This window comes from Strix uralensis, chromosome 1 (assembly GCF_047716275.1).
Source record: "Strix uralensis isolate ZFMK-TIS-50842 chromosome 1, bStrUra1, whole genome shotgun sequence".
Lineage (NCBI taxonomy): Eukaryota > Metazoa > Chordata > Aves > Strigiformes > Strigidae > Strix > Strix uralensis.
Genome location: NC_133972.1, coordinates 71,089,710 through 71,105,254, shown reverse-complemented (window position 1 = coordinate 71,105,254; position 15,545 = coordinate 71,089,710). Strand labels below are relative to the sequence as shown.

The 15,545-nt window shown below is 54.8% G+C and overlaps 1 protein-coding gene across 4 annotated transcripts in view; it reads left to right on the top strand.

Annotated features, from left to right (window-relative positions):
- Positions 1-274: 274 nt before the first annotated feature.
- Positions 275-15,545, top strand: part of NFATC1 (nuclear factor of activated T cells 1) — a 115,719-nt gene continuing 100,448 nt past the window's right edge. For 3 of the 4 annotated variants that reach the window (XM_074870525.1, XM_074870497.1, XM_074870515.1), the window contains exons 1-2: positions 275-417; positions 9,760-10,858. In XM_074870525.1, coding sequence (XP_074726626.1) covers positions 279-417; positions 9,760-10,858 — 1,238 coding nt within the window. In that variant the 5' untranslated portion in view covers positions 275-278. Of the gene's footprint in view, positions 418-4,700; positions 4,780-9,759; positions 10,859-15,545 lie in introns of those variants that run through there. The other variant, XM_074870507.1, reaches the window with a different exon arrangement.

The window sequence follows — 15,545 nt, the reverse complement described above, 5'->3', positions numbered from 1 at the left end:
GGCGGGCAGCGCCCGCCGCCCCGTCCCGCCGCCGCGGCGCGGGCAGTGCCTCCGAAGTCCCCACGCACACCCGCCCTCCTCTCCATGCCCCGGCCCCGGGGGGGCGGCGGCGGCGAGCTCCGGTGCCTCCGCGGGCGCGGCTACCACGCCGGGGGCGGCTCGGCCCCGGCCCCCGGGGCGTGAAGGCGGGCGGGGGGGGCGCGGCCGCGGGGCAGGCGGCGAGGGGCCGGCAGCGGCCCCGGGGCGCGGCGCCGGGGCTCCGCCGCCCCGCCGGGTGGATGCCAAGCGCTGCCCCGCCGGCCGCCGCCGCCGCCGCGCCGCCGTCGCGGGACCCAGCCAGCGGGGGAGAGAGGCCGGCGGCGGCCCCGCAGCGCGGCGCCCGCCCGCTCGGCAGCACCATGAAGGCGGCGGAGGAAGGTAAAGGGCGGCGCTGCGGGCGGGCGGGCGGGCGGGCGGCGGTGTCCCCCGGTGTTCCCCGGCGGCGGCCCGGGGGTTGGCCGGCGGCCGGTTGCCAATAGGTGTCTCCTGCGCCTCTCGCACGGCGCCGCCGCTACGGCCGCCCCTCCCGGGCCCGGGCCCGCTCCCGGGGCCGCTCCCGGCCCGGCCCGGCCCGGCGGGGCAGCGCGGCGGGGCTGCATCGCTCCTCGCCGCCAGCGCGGGGCTGCGGGGGCGCCGTGGGGCCGGTCGGGGAGAAAGCAGCTCGGGGATTCCCTCCCCAGACCCTGGGTTGATTTGGGGGGCAGGTCAGAATACACCCCGTCATCGCAGCCGGCCCTCGGCCTTGGGAAAACGAGGGAGTCTCCCCAAAAAGCGGGTCCCGGGCAGTGCCAGGCGCCGTACCGGCGGCAGCCCCCCCCCCCCCCCCCCCCGGCGCACCGAAACAGGCGGGCGGCCGGCCGGTTGCGGGGCCCTGCCGCGCCCCGGGGGCTGTGGGCTCCCCGGGGGAGCGCTTTCCCCGCCACCCCGGCTCTCTGTCGCGACTTCTCTCGGTGCCCCGTTGTAACCCTGCTGCCAAGAAGCGCGCTGAAAACACGGCGGCAAAGTTTCTGGAGAGAAAGATCGTGGGCGCGGGGCGTGGGAAGCGCTTTGCGGGGAGGCGGCTCGTCCGGGCTGAGCTCGGTCCTGCCAGGGGCAGCGTTTGGCTGGAGCCTCTCCTGCGCCAGTCGGGACAGTTTTTCTCCCGCCGCAACATCGTCACCCAGCGCCCCTCTGCCCACCGGCGAAACTCTCGCACCTCGCTTTTCCGTGCCCGCGCCTTGTGGCACCACCGCGCCGCCTGGCCCCGGGAGCGGGACCCCGCAGGCGGGAGCCGGGCATCACCTCCCCCGCCGCGGCAGGTGCGGGGCAGCTCCCGGCTGCCCCCTTCTGCCGTGCCCCCCCCCCCCCCCCGCCCCCCCACGGTGCTCCCGGGCTCCCAAGTCTCCCTCCGACCTGGTGCCGCCGCCGCTTTGCTGCCGGGGTTGCAGCGCCCGGCGGGGCTCGGGCAGGGCGCAGCGAGCCCGCACGTCGGGGAAAGAGAAAGTTGTGAAGACGGGGAGGGGGGGCCGCGTCCACGTCCGCGGTGTTTATTCCACAGCGGGGCTCCCTTCCCCGGGAAGCTGGACGGGCGCTCAGGACCCAGCTTTCCTTTTCTTTCTTTTTTTTTTTTTTTTTAACACAGATGTTTTCACTCCAGGGGTTCATTTCAGTTGACAGGATCCTGCCAATGCAAAAGCTACGAGCGCGGCTGTGACTGCGGCTCCGCTTCTGAAGCATGCGAGCGCCTTTTTGGATGAAAGTTAATTACGTCTTATTTAATAGCGCGGGCTTGCGTGCCTTGCACACGCCCGGACCTCCGAGGGCTGCACGCACGGCATTTCCAGAGCTCTGGGCTTCGAGGGCACTGAATGCACTAACTCGTAAAAATTACACCCAGAGGCAGCCGACACAAAAAGCGCGCTGGGGCCTCTTGTCAAAAAAAAAAAAAAAAAAAAAAAATTAAAAATCCCCCTTCTTTATTTCTGTGGCATTTCTGATGCCTGTGTTCAAACGTCGCCAGGTCTTGTCGATAGTTCTCTTCCCTGTTGATGTATTTTGTCAGGGACTGAAAAAATGAGGCCAGCCAGAAAGTGTGACCCAATCCAGGAAACCTGTCGGGGAAACTCAGGATCGCTGCCTGCAAATGAAGGTGCCCCTTGATTGCCGACCTACGACAATCAAAGAAAATCCTCTCTTTCTTGCTTAGCCTGGGAAGAAACTCGCAAAGTGTCCCGGTGGGAGGACCCCGCTTTTTTCTTCGGGACGTAGCGAGGTGCGGAGTCCTTTGCCTCAGAGAACGCGCGTGGGTCAAGGCCATGTAGAAGTTAAATTCTCCTTTAGGCTGCGGGGCTGGAGCAGGAGCAGCGCGACTGCTGTGTCCCTTGTCGGCCCTGCGCGGCGACCGGGACAGCTCCGCCTGGCTCCGGGGAGAGGCTCGGCCGGCAGCGGTTGGGCTGCTGGGTCCCTCGGTGGGCAGCGCAAAGGCGCCTGGCGGCACGGGGATGGGCCTCGCCGGGGCACATTTCCCCCCCCCCCCCCTCTCGTTTCTCTGTCCCCAGTTTAATGGCACCGTTTTAAACCGGATTATTAACCGGCGCGAGGCTGTTATTCCGTCCCCACATGTGGCATCACTTCGGTTTTACCTTTCCGTGGTCCATCTTCCCTCTTTCCCCAGGGGAAGGGGTGCCAGGCGAAATATTTCGTGGACGGCACCCAGATTTATGGCGCTGGCAAGTCAAGCCGCCCCTCAACGGTCCGGGACAATTCACCCATCCCGCGGGTACCAGGTGTGGGCGCGGCAGAGGAGCGAGGGCGGTGGGTCCTAGGGAGCTCCTCCTCGCTCCCCCCGGCGGGCGATGGGGAGCAGGCGCGGGGCGGGGGGGCGGCAGCGGGGTGAGCCCGGTGAAGGCGGGGGGAGCTGCGCCGCCGGGGCTGGGGGCCGGGGCGAGGCCAGGCGGCCGTCCCGCCGGTAGGCCCTGGCCGGGAGGCGGGAGGCGCGGCGGTCCCCGCCGGCGGGGCAGAGCCGGCGGGTGGAGCGGGACGCGCGTCCGTGCGGCGCGGCCCCGCTGCCAGGGTCTGGGGGGCCGCCCCTGGCCCGCTTCGGCACCACGGGGCGAGCGCGGCCCCGGTGGGCCGGCGGCGGGGATCTGCGCCTGCCAAGGCCTTTTGCACACCCGGGTGACTCAGCCCCGGCCCGTCGGGGGAAGCGGCTGCGAGCGGGGAACCGAGGGCATCCCCTCGGAGGCTGCCTCACCCCCGGCCCAGCGCAGACCCCGTCCCCGGCGGGTCCAAGCCCAGCCCAGCCCCGCGCGCTCTGGGGTGGCCCCGGGGACCCCGGGAGCTGCCGCCGCCCGACGGCTTCTGCGAGAGACGGGGCGGCAGCGCGGCTCGTCCCGGCGCGGAGGGGAAAAAGCGTAACGGGCTCTGATGGAAAAAAATTGTGTTTTCCTGGCACTTCGTAACGGAGGTTTCAGCCATAAGCCTGGAAAATGGTATTCCCTGAGTTTATAAGGGAATACCATTTCCATAACCGCTTTAAAAAACTATTCCTTTTGAAATCCGGCCTGAAGCTCGCTCGGGGAGCTCGAGAGTCGAGGCGAGCCGAGGGCCGGGAGCTCCTTTGCCTGGCGGAGGCTTTCAAACGGGACGGTGTCATCCGACAGAAGTGCACTTTTAAGCAGAAAAAGTCTCATTTCTTTTTCCCTAGCTGATTTTTCACCCGTAGAGGAGGGAGAGGCGGCAGGCCGGGGCAGCACCGTGCCTGCCCTGCGCCCCGCCACCTCGCACCGTCCCCGGGGCCCGCTGGTGGCCACCGCGGCCCGGGGACCTTTCCCGGCGCGGGGACCTTTCCCTCGCCGGCGCACGGAGGCAGCCGGTAACTTTAGGAGTCCCGCTTTAATGCGCTTTTTATAGCAGTTGGCACTAGTGGGTGCTGCAACTAAGTAAAATAAATAATAAATGAAAGCGAAGCCTCCTGGCTCGCAGACGCGGCGCGGTGGGGACCCCCGGAGGAAGCCTTAGCGGCCCTCAGCGAAGAGAGGGACACGCCGGTGTCCCGGCCGGGCGGGGACAGGCGACCCCCTGCCCCCCGAAGCCCCTCGGCCGAGGGCGGAAAGCGCCGCTCCTGCCCCGCTGCCTTCGGCGGGACCCGGTACCTGCGGCACTTAGTTCCCGCCGGGCGGGAGCAGGTGAAGTCCCGCTGCCCGGCTGCCCCCGGCCTCCCCATCCCGCCCCCAGCGAGCCGGGGGTCCGGGGCCCCTCCCGGTGCCGGCGCCCCCCACCCTACTCCGCGCGGGGGGCCGGAGGGGCTCCCGGCGGCGCGCAGGCTGCCCTGCACGGGCAGAGTCCCGGCGGGGGGGTGCGGGGGGGGCCGGGCACCGCGGTTGTTTGCATCGACCCGGAAACATCAACAGCCGGAGGGAGGGCGGATCGGAGGCGGCGGCGGCGGCGAGATAGGCCGCCCGTCGGGGCCGGGGTCACGTTACCGCCCGCAGCGGCCGCCGTCCTCCGCCTTGTCGGGGCTTGCGCAGCGCGCAGCCCCCCGCCGCCGCCGCCGAGGGGGAGCTCGGCCCGGTCCGCGGCAGCAGGTGTCCGGGCGTGACGGGGCGGACCCGACGGGGCGGGCCGGGGGCTGCGCCGCCGTCGCCTGGGTGCCGGAGCGGGCGGGGGTCGCGGCGGGAGCCATGACGGGCGTGGAGGCCGAGCAGGAGTTTGACTTCGATTTCCTCTTCGAGTTCAAGCACAGCGATGAGGGCGGTGGAGGTGGGTCGCGGCGGGGCGGCCGGGGCAGCGCCGGAGGGATGCTGCGGGGAGCCCTCCCCTGCACAGCCCGGTTCGGGGGGGAGGGCGGGGGGGGGGAAGGTTATCCCCCTCGCCCCGGGGGGAGCGCGGCCGGGGAGGGGGAACCGGCGGTCCCGGCCGCGCCGGGAAGCGGCGAGCGATGCCGCGGCGGCCGAGAGGGAGATGCTGCCCCGGCGCCCGGCGCTCTCCCTGGCGGTGCCCTTACAGCACCCGGAGGAGCCCGCAAAGGGAGGTGGCTCGGGAGGCAGCCGGTGCCTCAGGTTTGGAACTTCGGGGTCGTTTGAGGTCTCCAAAGGCCCGCGCTGCCCGCTCGCACGGCTGCCCCCTCGCCCTCCGCCGGGGCGACCCCCGCGCACAGCCCCCACCGCTCCCCACGCCCCCGGCGGGTAGAAGTGGGCATCTGGGGCTTGCCCATGACAGAGATGGGCCAGTTCAAAAACCACTTCTGTCCCCCCTCCTCTTCCCCCCGTGAGCTGGAGCTACTTAGGCTCAGGGTTTAGCTTGAAGGTCACCCATCAGTAAAAATAACGGGCCTGAATTCATCATGGGTCACACCGTTCCCAGCTCTGGTGTCTCCATCCGGCTGTCTCTTTTTTTTTTTTTTTTTTTTTAATGGCTTTTAACAATACTTGAGGTGGAAATGAGGCGAACAAGTCAGGAATTGACGGGGAGAAGGAGAAAGTTGTTGTTTCCTGGTATGAGGTTGAGTGCTACAGTGGCGGCGATAGCTGGCCACCATAAAAAGCTCTCGTACAAGTAGGTGGTTTAACGCAGCCTCAGAGTAAGGCTGTCTCTGTGTCTGTGCTTCATCTTTCACCTTTAAATTGAAGCAGGTTCCCAAGTCCTTGCCTGCATATCGCAGCTTGCCAGGACGCAGGTGAAGGCATAGTGCTCCCCTTCCTAACACTCCCCGATTGCCCGGCTTTCCGCCACGTTGCCAGTGTCCAAATGGTTGTTAGGAGACTTTCAGTTTTTAGGAAAAATGCCATTTTAAGAGTTTCACACCAAGCTTTTCAGGTGAGTGTCCTAGTAATTAGACACCTGGAAAGTGGAGGGGCGTAAGCAAATTAAGTGTCAAAGTCCTAGTGAGAAAAGTACCCAACTCCATCAGGCAGTTTTGAAAGCAGGAATTTAAACACCGAGCTGGACGTGGCTTCATCTTTAGCAATGTAAAATAGCCCTCACCTTCTCTGAAGCGCCTCTGAGCTGCAGGTGTTCAGCATTCCTATTTAAAGAATGTAAATAAAAGCTGGTGGTGCCCAGTGCCTTGCAGGATCAGCCCATTAATGATAGAAAGGAATAAAACCTTTGCTCTGTGAAGTTAACTAGATTAAAAAAAATGATTTTTTTTTTACGTTGTCACGAAGTGAAATGTAATATGTGAAGATGTGCTCACAAATCAAGGGGTCCAATTTCTTGTCCCAGTTATACTTGACATAAGTGTGGATTTGTTGGAACAGAACTGTTGCAAACCTGCCCTGGTCTACCTGATACTGAGGTGTGGCTCCAGATACTAAAATACACTACTGAAAGTGTCTTGGAAGTACGTGCACTGGTCCTGGGGGCCTCTATGGATCACAGTTGTGACAATGACTCCATGTTAAAGCGTTACCTTCCTTTTGTCCCTATCAGCACTGTCAAAATACCCTACACAGCTGCATTATGTAATGCAGTTTCATGCTTTTGTAGCCACCTCCATCTCCTGCCCCTGAAGACTGGCGTTTTATTTCTGCATGTCTAATTCACCCTGGTGGGGAAACCATCAGCATGTTACGAATGCTGACTATGTATGTGCATGTGATGAATTTTATAAATATGGAAGTTGGGGAGAAGAATGTGCTTTTTGAGAAGTTGTAGCTGATGGTTTTTAACTCACAAACCAAGGACTCGTTCCTGTTCCTAGTTCTGCCTTTGGGATTTTATATTTGGTGGGCATACTTTCTACATGCTGTCTGAAAACTTAAGATACCTAAATATATTTGGAAGGCTTTGGATCTTCTTTCCATTTTGAGTACTATTGTGTGAGAAGTTGTATGACACATTATTGTTCTTGGCCTTTTAAAAGATGACGTTTTAAAAATACGCATAATATTTCTAAAAGAGGCTATTCCTTGCCATGTGCATTAGGGGAACTTGTTGCTTGGAGCGCTCAAGGCTGTCTTTTAATTTTCAAATAAAATGGGATTCCAAAGGCCGGTCTTAGCCTTTATATTGCCTGTTGTATATATATGGCCTGGGCTGCAGATCTCCAGCAAACTTTGGTGTTTGAATTTCACCGTGGTCATGTATTTTAAGAGAACTGTTGAGTTCACAGTACTTTTCACGCAGGTAATAATTATTCCTGCTATTTTGTTTGTTTGCCTGTTTATTTTTAATAAAAGATCTAAAGGTGCTGATTCCGCAGTCAGCAGATGCTGTGAACTGCATTCACAAAGCCCACCTGGTGGACGCAGAGCCAGGGCAGCAGTGGAGCCCGCAGTCCACTGCCCAGGGCGTCTGGCTGCCCCGTGGGGACCCGCTGGTGGCAGTGCCCGTCTGTGCCATGTCACCAGTGTGATCCACCTACCCGCTGGGCCAGGAGGCTGTGGAAGGGCCCGTGGGGCGTGCGTGGAAGAAGAGCCTAGCCAGCGTCCCGGCAGCAGTGCCTTCCTCTGGAGCTGGAGGGAGAAGTGGAGGGGTTGAAGCTGCCTTGAAAGTGCTGCTTAGACCCGTTCTCTGAGCTAATTCCTGAAACAGAGAAGGTCTTACCACTGTTGTACCACTTTGGGGGTTTTTTCCGTGAAGAGTGAGAGGGTTGTGATGGTGGTTATGGTGACGCTGAGTGGCGCAGCTGCGTGGCAGGGCAGCAACAAAAGGGGACTAATTTTGGAAGGAGGGGTCTCTAATCCCCCAGGCAGATCTGCACCTCACTGTGACCACTGCAGTCAGATTATCCTTGTCAAACTAGCACCTCTTTCTCCATAGTTCCTGCCTGCCTTGTTGTTTGAATAGAGTGCGAAGCTCCAGCATGCTTTGAATAATCCAGTTTTATTTGTGGCACGCTCTGGTGTAATTTAATGACCCTTCCTCAGTAAATGGCCAGTCTCTGAAGGCAGACTAGAGAGTGAGTTCAAAAGGTGTTGTTGCTCATCGTTCCTGACTGTTACTTGACATGACATACATCAGCTGGAACATCGCAGAGTTGCTGTGAAACTGCGACAGCACATTAATTTTTCCTAAGTACCGTTTACCTTGGAGTCGTTGCCAGCGAGAAAGGCGAGCACGGGATCACTGGAGGATGACACCAGAGAGGGCTGAGCTGATAAACAAAAGAAAGAGAATAGCTGGCTGTGCTGGTGTTACCAGCTCGGAGGCTCGTTTGCATCCGCAGCGCTTGCGGGGAGCGGGTCGCGTTGGGACTGACAGCTGCAGTAACTAACCCAGCTTTTCCCTGTCTCCCCAGGGAAGGTGGGCAAGGGTGATGGCCAAGGGAGCTTGCCTCCTGGGAGGGAAGGGGACTAGCTCCCTGTGTGGACCGGCTGTGGCCAGGGGGGGACACAGAGTTTCCCTCTGTCCTGCAGGAAAGTGCCACTGCTGTAATAAACCTCAGTGAAGGCTGATGCTCTGCAAGCACGGCTTGGGGCTGGAGTTGGGGCTGGGTGCATTTCCAGCCTGCTGAGAGGAACCTGCAAAACAACATCATCCAAACTCACCGTTCAGCGACTGTTGTCCCTGATAGAAAGGTTTTGCTGCCTTTTCCCAGTATGGCAAGAGGTACTGGCACTGGGGACTCAGGCCCACGTGTGCTGGTGATGCAGAGCCTCCCTATATCACAAAGCACAAGATTGATGACTCCTGATCCCACCACGGGATCGGGACATTGCCCTTGGTTGAGGGCTGCCCAGCTCCCCACATGTGGCCTACCGGTGTCTCCGGATGGCAAAGAGAGACATGTGTACAGCCCCAGGACAGGGGAGGGAAGCTGAAGGAGTCCCTTCAGCAGGTCAGCAGTGAGGTGAGGCAGGGATGGTCTCTCCTCCAGACCAGCTTTGAGATGCTGGTCCCCATAGCGCAGCAGGGATGGAGGCACACGAAGGGCGGGTTGTTCCCCTGAGCTGGATCAGAGAGCCTATCAGTGCAAGTCTGTGGTGTGATCTGTCACCTTGCAGGTGTTCCACACCGACTGTGCAACTATTGCTATTGCTTTTATACACCTGGAGCTGTTAAATGGTTAGACCGTTGGCCGAGAGCACGCTGCTGGCAGCGCTTGACGTGGCGCATGCAGTAACCAGCAATTTCACTGGAATTTAAGCTGTCGCAGAGCAGTGAGACATCCATGTTTATCCTTCACCTGGCCTCTGCCAGTTGGGCTGGAGGATAAGTGGTCCCAGAAACCAGAGCAGGTCAGTAGATCCATCTTGTTCCAAAATCTGAGTTAACTGGAACCAGTTGGAAACTTGCTGTAATGGAAATTTCGGTTGTGTATAATTTTTTTAACAGAATGCAGTTGATCATGTTCTTCTCTTTAGTCTGCCTCCACTTTTGTTTTTGTCCTGTGTTTTTGTGTGTTCCAACTTTTCAGGGAGGGATTAGGCTCACTTACATAAGAGCATATCTCTTGAGCAGCACTGCAGTCGCTGAATGCTGAAGCAACATTGTTTGAAGACTCAGATTTTTTTGCTCTGAAGGTTCACATAAGAAGAGTGTCCTCAAGACAAACTCAGTCTGTGTATGTCCCCCTCCCAAGATAGCTTGTCTTGTGCTTTTCAGTTAGTGGCATTTTCAAGGACACTAGTCTGCAGTTTCTCCCCTAGCGTGGCATGCCTGCAGGCTGGGTTGTTAAGGAGAGCTGTGCTTTTGTGTGTTGTGCCATATCCCTCTACTCCAGCTGGGTATGTTACTAAGTGAGTATATTTGTGCAGCACCTCATATCATTCTTTTTTGTTTGTTTGTTTTTTCCAGAACACTATAATTATACATCTTCAAATGTAAATGCTGGCTTGCCTCTAAATGTGGCACATTCCTCATTGTCAACTCCATGTCATGGCCTTCAGACATCAAATCCCGTCATTTCAGTTGTCCCATCGACAAATCATCCTTCTGGATACGGAGGACACATTGACAGTGGGGCCTCCGAGTATTACCTGCCGCCAAACATCAGACCTAATGGAGCTCCAGCGCTGGAGAGCCCTAGAATTGAGATCACTTCCTACATGGGACTTCATCATAACAATAACCAGTTTTTCCATGATGAGGTTGAGGAGGCCATCCCAAATGCCAAGCGGTCGCCTTCCACTGCCACTTTGAACTTACCGAACATCGAGGCGTACAGAGACCCGTCCTGCCTGAGTCCAGCGAGTAGCTTATCTTCCAGAAGCTGCAACTCCGAAGCGTCTTCCTACGAGTCCAACTACTCGTATCCATACACTTCACCCCAGACCTCTCCGTGGCAGTCCCCGTGTGTCTCTCCGAAGACCACTGACACAGAGGAGGGCTATCAGCGCAGCATGGTGGCCTGCACTTTGCTCAGTTCCCCGAGGCACTCTCCATCAACATCTCCCAGGACGAGCATCACGGAGGAGAACTGGCTGGGGGCTCGCAACTCCAGGCCTCCATCTCCCTGCAACAAGAGAAAGTACAGCATCAATGGCCGGCAGACCTCCTACTCCCCGCATCACTCCCCCACGCCTTCTCCGCAAAACTCGCCGCGAGTGAGTGTCACGGATGAGACGTGGCTGGGGAACACCAACCAGTACACCAGCTCCGCCATCGTTGCCGCCATCAACGCCCTCACCACCGACAGCACCATAGATATGAACGACGGGATTCCCATCAAGTCGAGGAAGACTGCCATCGACCACACCCCGTCCATGACTCTCAAAACTGAACCGGCTGGCGAGGATCACGGGACCATATCGCCAACTGCCGATTTGTCACCAGAAGACTTCTCCAGCTTTCAGCACATCAGGAAAGGAAACTTCTGTGAGCAGTACCTGTCCGTGCCACAGCATCCCTACCAGTGGGCCAAACCAAAGTCTCTGTCTCCGACATCCTACATGAGGTAAGGAAACCCAGCTTAGAGTGCAATCCTGATAATATCTTTATTGCATGCTTTTTTTTCCTCCTTCCCCTTCCTGTCTCTGCTTCCTGCCAAATCTGCCCATCCACTCATTCCACTTAGCGGTATCTTGTGACACTGCCTCTGTTGTTGGTGTGGTGTGACCGTGAATAGAGCCTTGAAGGTTCAAAGAGGCTGTCCTAGGAGCTAGCCCTGTGTGGGCTGTAGCTGGTTATCTTCCTCCCAGGGGATAAGTCTTAGCCCGGGCAGACTGGAAATGGGGTATTCAGAAGCTTGTCAGGCAGCAGGACAATTTGGTGCCATCAAACCTGTGGCTTTAGTTAAATAATTCATCATGTCTTAGTATGTTTTTATTGCAGGACAAAGACATGGTCTCACTATTGTGGCTGTTACAGGGCCTTTTACATTTACGCATTATAGGCAGTGAATACAAACAGAATAGGGATATGGGTGTTTTGTGCATTATTTCAGCTTTTACTTCACTTTATCTGCAAGCTGCTTATCAATCTTCTCTTCCTATCTATGTTGGACAGTGATTTTTTTTTTTTTTCCCCCCACTTCCCCACCATTTTTATGTTTAAAGAAGAAAACCTTATTTGTCAGCTGATAATACTCAAATGTACTGGTCACATATATTTATCACAAGAGGACTCTGGATAGGAAGCACCACAGAATAGCCAGAATTTGAGTTACATCCATTGCTTTCTCTTTCAGTCTCGGTCTTTATTTTGAAGTCTTCTAAAGGCTGTATACACAGAAGCATGTGGCGCAGGAGAAGAGTTTGGCTTTCCAAAAGTTTGTAGGCTGTTCCCAGTCCCTGGTTGTGATGACCACCCCCTCTCCTCTTCTTCCCAAAGCACACCTGCCTTCTTGCTTTTGATAGCAAAGCTGTCTTTCTCAAAATGAAAGAAGTGGGCTTGTAGCTGTAGTATTTTGATTAGCGATACATTCCTTGGCTTTCAACCTTGCCCATCTCACTTTTCTCCAGCCAGTACCTCTCTGCCTACCGAAGCTGAGATTGAGTGATCCATGGCCCTTTGTATTACAGCATGTAGTGCTGCAGTCCCCTTCCTCATCGTTCTCCTCTTCCTTTCTGTGTTGCCCAAGTTTCTCACAGGACCCTGGCTCAATTCAGCTCTGGGAAATACAGCAATTCCTTTGAGTCTCGCCGAGCCATCAAGAGCTAGGCGGTTGCTACCTTTTGGAGCTGGGATAGAGACACCAAGAAAACCCTTCAGAGCCTTCCCGTGTACTTAAAAAAAAGCCTTTTATGTCCTCCCACTGAAGTGCCAAGTAGCCCATGTTCATCAGAGAGGCTGGCCCTTGGCTTTTGCGTTGGAGGGCTGCTTTTTGCCAAAGACTTCAAGGGCAATAATAGGACAGTTTGACCAAACAGGCTTTTATCTTTCCCTTGCAGCAGGCGGCCCATAGGTGCTTTTGCTGCAGTCCGTCAGGAGGCACCCGGCATGCCTGTGTGCTAACACAAACAAGAAAGGTGAAACGTACAAAACGGAGCCCCACTACGTTGTGTATTTTAACATTTTTTTCCACTGTTTTGGTCTTGTATAAAATATGTTTCCTGGTTTGCAATATGTTTCCATGTGATCTCATTAACTCGTGCTCTAGGGCAGTTGGAAGTTACTGTCGAAATGTGATTTTAAGTTATTTTACCAATCAGATACACTGACCGTGCTTCCTTCCACCAAAAATACCTCTCGTTTTATGTATATGAAAGTGCTGGGCAACTGAGCACGGACGTCAACAGGATCACAGCCTACGCAACAGAAACTATGTTATTTTAAATCTTTAAAAAAAAAATTGGTGAAGAATTTGTCACAACAGAGCTGGATTTTTTTCCTGTTATGTTACACATCTGTTCTATTTCAAATGCGAGGGCTGGAGGGGTGGGTTCCAACAAACAACTCGGGCTCCAAAATCTACCCGGTCATAATGATTTCGAGATAACCAGATTTGATTACCTCCTCTGTCTCTTCCTGAATACGCGGTACAATTTTCATAAAAAGCCAGCGTGCCTTGGAAAATCACTGACGCCTTTCCCTCCTTCTCTTGCATTCCCATCTCTTTGGGGGCAGGAGGGAGCAGGCTCAGGCAGACCGTCAGCTGGGTGATGCCTCCTTTCCCCGGGGTTTTATAGCGGGCATCAGTCTAAAAGGGAAACTGCTTTTTTGTATTCTAAAAATTGACGATGTTTTTCATTTGTTGTAATTAAAGCTCAATCCACTTTAGCCTTTTCAAATCCCGGAGCAAGGGAATAATAAGAGTATATGATAAGAGTGTAATAATGCCTGCCTCAACAGAAACATGGTCCTTCTGTGCCTCATGCTTCTCTTGGTTGCTTATGAGGACTGTGAGCTCAGAGGCTCAGCCCGGTCCCCAGGTTGTGGACTCTTCAGAGCAGGTTTGGGCTCGCACGTCCCCCTCGAGGGCTATGAACATGTGACTCTATTCCTGCATGGGAGAATTGCAAGATGGGGTGGGAGGGCAGAGCCTGACCCAGCAGTAGAGGCTGAAGCTGCACAGGGCAACCCAGCTCTGCTGGGCATTTGTCTGTGGTGCTTCAGTTGCAGCCCAGGGCCTCGTGCCAAATCTTTGGATGTAGAAAATATTTAGAGATCAAGCAGAGATTTTCAGGGGAAGCTTTGGAACAAACCGTGAGGTAGCGATGGGAATCGTACTTTTTCCAGACCAAAATGGGTTACCTAAATGTGCCAATCTGCCTCAAAAGCTACTGGAGGTAAATTGTTACACAGAGAGTCAAGAGATGGTCTTTGTGAAATTCTGCTTTAGCTTTTAGTTTCAAGGTCTTTTTTTTATTTCGGTATTTATGCATTGTGCTGTCTCACTCATATGCAAGAAGGTTCTGTCTGTCGTCCTTCTTTTATAGTTAATGTAGCAAACAGTTTAAAAAGAAGCACTCTACCAGGCAGTTACTGTATGAGCAGGTGGTGCTCTGTTTCTCAAGCACTTGCTGTCTCAGTTGTGTCCCTTTCTGTGATGTTTCTCCATCGCTCATCAGTACTGTGTAATGCAGAGTCTCTTATAGGCAAAAATGGCAAAGCCAAAATGGAAGTACAGGACTGGACTTCTGCCGTTGGGTATGGGGGCAGTGCTACTGACTATTTCCAAAACTAAAATCCCATTTTTATTTTTCACCCGCTCATTAGCATGTCCCGAACCCTATATTACAACAAAAAGTATAGGCACTCACGAAAGTGCCGGATTTCTGAGTATCTTACACATTTTTTACGACTTCCTCTTTATCTGCTGTATTTGACTAAACACAACCTGAAATTTCCTAGAGACAGTTTCTTACTCATTGGAAAGTAATGCATTGTAGTTACTTCAAGTGTCATCAGTTTAATCCAAGTGTGTTGGCCTGTAACACTTGAGTTTTCATTAAAAGTAGTGTTTTTTCAGGGGAGGGGGAAGAGAAATGGTTGGGCTTATTGGTTGGGCATATGGCATGTATGAGGTCTACCACACCAAAAGGAGCTTCCAGGAATAGACACGCAGTTCCAGGTGGCTTATAAAAGCTCCCTACTGTATTTTCTTGTGCAGTTTATTTTTTTTAACCGTTGAAAGCCACATTTTCTTCAGCTGCAGTCTCAGCCTCAAAATATACATGTATGTTCTTGACCTGACAGACACAGGGTCATGTAGTTTTACATATGGAGGCTGTAGTTTGCACCCAGAGAATGTATGGCTGGATACCTGTCTACCAGTTGCAAAAGCATGTTTGGCTTTTATCTGCATCAATGGGCTTGTTTATTTTTTGTGGATTGTTTGGATACCACTTTTGTGACTCTGACAGTATTAAACTCAAGCATGCAAAAATCATTCATTGAGGCCCCAAACCGCATGATTTCCTTAAAAATCGTGATTTTTAGAATGTTGTGTATTTTTTCCTTCTTTCTTTTGATTTGTGGATTTTGCTCTTGATGCTTTTTTTTTATTTTAAATAGATGTTTTGGTCCAGATCATGAGATAGAGGACAGCCTTACTTGGGAGAAGTTGAGTTTCTCAAGAAATTGGGGGTTTCTGAAGGTGGAAAAGGGCACCAGATATCTTGAGATAGTCACCGGTGCAGCAGCACCGGATTTGCTGACCTGTGTGTTCATGGCGAACTTGTGTGTTTATGGCAAGCGAGAGAGGAAGTTCCTCAGACAAAGCAAAGGCAGGGCTGTCTGGGCAAGAACCAGTGAAATGGGGACTTGTGGCTGAGTGTCGGTGACCATCTCCTGGGACTTCTTAGTGTTGATTGAGGGGCAGAAGCAGTGAACAGGGAGGAACCCACAATGCCTCTAACCTTTTTCCCTCTCCTGCTATATTCATGCTGGATGGGGATATTTAGATGCTTCAACAAGTTCAGTTTGCCACCAGGTAGCAGCGGCTTTTGATTACATTAGGTTGCTTGTACCATAAGGCTGAAGACTGCTTGGAAGACTGTCTCAGTAAACTGATTTTTGTTTGTTTGATTTAATCCTCCTCACGCTTTCTCCTGACTGTTTTTCACTTCATTCAAACGCCCCTGTGAGCATTTTACTAATGGCCTTCCTTCACCAGCTTGTTTTAGCACCATGTGGTTCTAAATTCAGAATGAGCAGAGATGCGATGCCAGCCACTTGTTACGTCCATTCCTGTGGCAGTG